At 36.5% G+C, this 6,000-nt stretch overlaps 1 protein-coding gene across 1 annotated transcript in view; it reads right to left on the bottom strand.

Moving 5' to 3' along the window:
* Positions 1-189: 189 nt before the first annotated feature.
* Positions 190-6,000, bottom strand: part of LOC108890402 (anoctamin-1) — a 141,195-nt gene continuing 135,384 nt past the window's right edge. Inside the window, exons 16-20 of the mRNA XM_051073353.1 lie at positions 5,786-5,987; positions 3,736-3,847; positions 3,532-3,589; positions 1,366-1,466; positions 190-349 (exon numbers count right to left, since the gene is read on the bottom strand). Of these exons, the coding sequence (XP_050929310.1) occupies positions 190-349; positions 1,366-1,466; positions 3,532-3,589; positions 3,736-3,847; positions 5,786-5,987 (633 nt within the window). The remainder of the gene's footprint in view (positions 350-1,365; positions 1,467-3,531; positions 3,590-3,735; positions 3,848-5,785; positions 5,988-6,000) is intronic.

The raw sequence follows: 6,000 nt of genomic DNA, 5'->3' as shown, positions 1-6,000 counted from the left end.
CAGTGACTACAATCACATTCTTTACTTTGCTTTGTAATATAATCATCAGGTTATATCAAAGCACTATAAAACTGGCAAATGCATGAAGATGCAAATGCTGCCCTTAGTACCTCAAAAACTTTAACAATGTACAAGTTAATATGATCTGATGAATGAGAATGTATGTGTGTGTGTGTGTGTGTAAGGATATCAAGTGTTACACTGACTCATTTCCATATATTCAGGTGTTAACCCAGCAAATGGTTCCAGAAAGTGGTCAGCCTCGTATCTTTGCAGCTTCTTCTGTCTCTCTTCCTCTTGAAAAGCACCTTGCTTTGACCGAATGTAACGAATCAGCTTCTTCAACTTGCTAAGGAACATGCACACACACACACGCACACACACACACACACACACACAGAGGCACAAACAATGTGAATATACAAGAGTGCATGCATTTATATGGAGCCATACTAAAATGTTAATGGTACATATAAGTACAGTGGCTTCAGTGGGTATTCAGACCCCTTTGTTTTTTGCACACTTTACTGTGCTGTAGATTCAAGTTTAAATTGATACAATTACAATTTTGCCAATCAATTAACAATTAATAACCTATAATGACAAAGTGAAAAATATATTTTATAGAATTTTATGAAATGTATTAAGAATGAAAAACTGAAATCTGTTGTAATAGGTAAGTTCATAATGGTTTAATGGTTGTTCTCTGGAGGTGGAAAAGACGAAAAAAAAAAAAAAAGATTTTTATGTCACTAAAACAGCTCTGACCCATCAGGGCATGAAATAGGACCTCTAGGGTGTCCTGTGGTGTCGGGCCCTGGGATATTGGCGGCGGATCCTTTGGTTCCTGTGGGTTGCAGGGTGGGGCCTCCAACATCTGGCTTGTTCTGGTGCATCCCACAGATATTCAGTCACATTTGGATCTGCGGGATTTGGAGGCCAGGTCAACACCTTGGGCTGTTTGTTGTGTTCCTTGAGCCATTTCTGAGCTTTTGTGGTCCAGTGGCCCCTGCCATTGGGGAGTGTGTTTGCCATGGGGGGGGAGGGGTGTGTGTGCTTGATTTACAACAATATTAAATTGGGTGGCATGTATCAAAGTAACATCCATGAATATCAGGCCCCAAGGTTTCCCAGCAGAACATTGTATTGTAAAGAAATGATGAATGTTATTCACTTCACCTGTCAGTGGTTTTAATGTTGTGGCTGATCGGTATATAAAGGATTTGCTTCAGTGTTGATGCTTTCGCTCCTTTATTAAAAAGGAACAGTGATTTGATACAGAACATTTCATGTTCATGCTTTGTGTACTTCCTGACAATGTGCTATAGAACGATAAATAATCAATTTAAAGTAATGCATACTTACGGTATTCCAATCTCAAAAAGGTTGTTTTGAATTAGCTGTTTTCCCAACATGGTGATACTCAGCTGTATACACAGCTCCATCAGACAGCCTCCATGAGCACACTGTAAAAAAGTCCAAAACTTGATTTTATTGTTTGTTTATTTGAAACATACAGTACAAATACATGTTGTTACACAGGAAGAAATAATGCAAAATCTTGCATCCAACTGAAGTTAATTTGCAGCTTTCTGTCCCTGGTTAAGCTTTTAAATTCACATTAGACTGTGTGCATGTGTATGTGTGTTTGTATTGTACATGACTGTGTATGCATCACAAATAAAGGTGTCATTGCAAATCCTGTACAAACTCCAAACAATGGTCAAATATGTTTTGGTTTTTTATACAGTCACAGTAGACTAATGTGGATATTTAGAAGGAGTTTACTATTGAAATGTTTTCTAACCAATAAGGTAAGGGAAGTTTCACAGGGCAGGAAAACAAGCTGGAGCTCCAAACATGTACTTTTTATCCCCACGTGATATATTATATATTAGGATTATTAACAGGTGGGACAAGCCATTCATGTGTTACTTGGTCGTTGTATATTTTGTGTTTCCATTACTGGCCATGCCTGAGAGAGAAAATGGCTGTCAACTAATGTAATAAAACTAATGAAATAAATCCATGTCCGGCCCATTTTAAGTAAACTTCTTCAGTAAAACCACTGATTTTGCTGTTAAAAGAAAGTATTTATAACACATAGTGATGAATCCACTCTCACAAGCCAATTTATTAGGTTCATCTAGATATGATAGGATAATTTAACAGCCTAGTGGTAAATCCTTAATGACAATTATAAAGTTGAGGTTTTGATTTATTATCTTTAATATGAATTAAGATTAATACAATTTTAGGAAAACCTGGCAAGTGAATCTGTGGTCCAGCATTTTCTCATCAGTTATCTGAAAGATAGCCTCAGCCCACTCAAAATGGTGGACAAGACCAAATGGTACCTTCTGACTTGGCCTTAAACAAAGGAACATTCCTTTGTTAATCTCCCCCACATGCCATGCGGTTGGCCGTAGAGGTCATCTTTTGATTCCACCATCTTGGTTATAGTTCCTTTGTTTTAAGTCATATGGCTCTTAATTAAAGGAGTCATCTTAAATCAGCCATCTTAAATCTTGTCACTGTCTGATTTCCCAGTGTCTCTCACACACACCTGTATATAGAGTTGGTAGATTAGGTTAGATTTAGTTTTTTTTTGTCATTTCATTATGATTGTATTTGTTCAAATTCCTACTTAAACTACTTGAACACCAAATATTTTTCTGGTCTGTTTAATGTCATAGGAAAGTGAATATTGCCAATCTCTACACTGCAGAACTCCATAGTTATTATATTAACTATTAATCAAGGTCCCAAATTGATACTTAGTATACTTAATGAGAATGATTTAATGAATTGGCTAACTGGTGCCCAGAGGCAGATTGAATGTAAATTAAATTCTATTACTTTATGTAATAATTAATTCCTTAATGTTTTTAATTTGAATTTTTCTACTAATATTTGATAAGGAATGAATAATAGTAGGTGTAATTACACCTACTATGCACAAGACAAAGTGGTGACATGGAAATTAGATGATGATGATTAGATGGCTGGATAGAATATTGAGTTATTATTGAGATAACAAGCATATTTTGAATGGGCACTACACTAGTTTTTAGAGAAAAAAATCACAAACATTTACATTTATTTTTCTTTCACTGTTCAGTAATATTCCCTGTAAATTTTCTTTCTCTTTTAATTTCATATAAATTTTTATTTTCTATTCTATTTTGATTAATGTCTGTCCGAAACAGTCAAATTTACTGTATAACGTGGGTAATCTGAGAATGGTAGCTGTGATTGGTTGCTTGGCTTGATAGAATAGAAATACTGATTTGGTGGGAGAAAGTGTGAACTTTTGTCAGTGGTTATTTATATATACAAAACAATGGGTTTTAATTTATTTAAGTTGCCAAAAACCTACTCACCAAGGTGAGAGAGAGATGTAAATGTCAACTCAGTGGAGTACAAAAGGGTTAATAATATGGGTTAATAAGTATGTAAAAAGCATCTCAACTTAGTGTGTGGTTACAAAAGATTTTTCTTGCAGATAATATGGAAAAGTGTAAACCTTACCTCTTCCATTCTGTAGGATTCAAACACATACAGATAGCTGCCTGGTCTGCCTACCAGTCTACAGGAGAAAATGAATGAAAGGGTTAAAAGTAAGTGAAGTATAACATTTATAACATTTATTTATAATTTTTGATATTAAACATATTAGAGTGACAGAAAAAGTAACTACAAAATTTCAACTTAAAATATAATGAGGTTACTAACCTTCCCCTGAAGAAAGCAATGTAGATGATAGGGGTGAATGCATTGAAAAACTTGAGAATGAAGGTCTTGAAGATCAGTCGTTCCTCAAAACTCTTGTCTGTTTTAGGAACCTCTAAAAAAGAACAGAAAGTTTTCTTAGACTTTATTTTTAATTTGCAATGAAAAACAGTTACTTCTAGACACAGGGCCTCCAGAATCCAGCCACATGCCAGTCTAGCGGTCATTTCTAAAAGATTTATTTTTAAAATGTTTTTTTTTATATATGTTTTGTAATCATATCAAGGATTAATTGCACATAATTATGATAAGCTGACCAGTTTTCATCAATAATTTTATTGAGACTTTTGTTAAGTCCAGAGGCAAAGATGCAAACATGTGTTGCCTCACTGGAATTAATCTCTTGAATGAGACAAACCCCCTAGCTGCTCTTCACAAGATAGACATACAGTTTTACACAAGGTGCAATGAAAAAGTTCTGAGACTGCAGATGTAACAGACACAAATTGCACCTTATATAAATTTGGTTGCCATCCCATTTAAGGTAGTCTCCCTGTGCAGCAATACACCACTCCCAGTGCTCCTGCCACACACAAATGCTCCCTGGAAGTCCCATCTCGCAAGCATGTCAAGCACCATCTACAGCTTGCACTGATTCTCATCAACCCTTCAATTTGAATTTTATTTTGGTGAAGAGGAAGAAGTTGCAGGTAGTCAAATCCAGTGAGTAGGGTAGGTCGGGAGTGATAATTGTGTTGGTGCAGCCAAAAGACTTGTGTGTGTTCAACACGCCGTGAGCAGGCACAATGACATAACGAAGCACCCAACTGTCATTGAGCCACAGCTCGGGTCATTTGTGTCAAATGTACCCAGAATGGTGCAGTAGAACTCGATGTTGTCAGTCAGACCATTACAGACAAATTCAGGGTGAACAACCTCACAAATGTTGAACAAAAAGTATCACACTCTTCGTAACTCTCCTGACTTGAATAACCTTCTTCAGTCTCTGAGACTATTGGCTTGTCCACTGAAAAGACTGGTCTCTGGACTGTAGCCATAGACTCAACTCTCATCAACGCTGATGATTTCTGACATGAAGGTTGGGTCATCTCAGGCTTATTGATGAAGATCCTTTAAGACTTCAATATGGTGCTGCCTCTGCCCCATGGTGAGATCGCAGATGCGCACCTGTAAGTGGTCACAAAAACGCGTGTAACACAGATCCAAACGTTGATCGCATGACTTTCGAAAGTTATTATTATTACTGTGCCGCATGCCATTTGTTCGCAACAGGAACAGTTTCAGAATGTTTTGATTGCACCTTGTATATCACTATAACTATCTTGTGTTGTATGAGGTTTTTGATTCAGAAACAGTAGCAAACATATCCTGTAAACAAAATAATTTTGAAATAAGTTCAGCATACCTGATAAAATAAATGCACTATGTGGTACAAAGTAATGATGAGAAATTAAACTTTAAATATCAAGGAACTCAATGGATTCTTGCCATTCCAACTCCCACATCTATGTAAACCAATGTATGCAACTGTTCACCAGTGTGCAGCTTTATAAAGAAACCCAAGAGGATGCTAATTTAAGATACAACAAAAAAATATATATATATTTTTTTCAATAAGCAACAAAAGAGAGCTTGGTCAAGAAAAAAAGTTCATAATATAATATACATAAAACAGAAGCTCCAGAAGTAGAAGAGTTAAAAGTCTGGTGTCAAAGCAGATGCATGTTCACACAAGAAAAATCTTACAGTGAGGCTGCTGTTAATGTTAGTTTTATCATGGCAGAAGAAATATATCAATCAAATTCTTTTTTTTACTCTGCTCAGTCTAAATTATTTTTTTTCACAGACACAAAATGTTGCATGCGCATCCTATATTTCATCAGGTGCAAAACAATATCACGTAAGAGGAAAAGTAAAAAAGTAACCCACTAATCTGACTTTGTTAAAAGGTCCCATTGTCCTCTAGTATGATAGACATGTCACCTGTTTTCCTGGTTCTGCCTGAGCCAGCTTTACACTTAACCTAACTCACCTAACACAGTGAGCCATCGTGCCACAGCTCCATACACCTCGTCCAGTATGAGGATGACCACCAGGTTGATGATGGCTGCAGTGGTTTTAACAGTCAGCTGTACATGGTTCCGTGTGGTAGGATTGGAGCTCATATGAAGAGCGGCTTTGGTGGAGATCCGGTAGAGGATCACACCAAACACAATGGCAAATGTAACACCAATCTGACAACACAAA

Source organism: Lates calcarifer, linkage group LG10 (assembly GCF_001640805.2).
Source record: "Lates calcarifer isolate ASB-BC8 linkage group LG10, TLL_Latcal_v3, whole genome shotgun sequence".
In the NCBI taxonomy this organism is placed as follows: Eukaryota; Metazoa; Chordata; class Actinopteri; family Centropomidae; genus Lates; species Lates calcarifer.
Note: the sequence above shows the minus strand (reverse complement) of the source record. Positions and strands in the feature narration are given on the sequence as shown.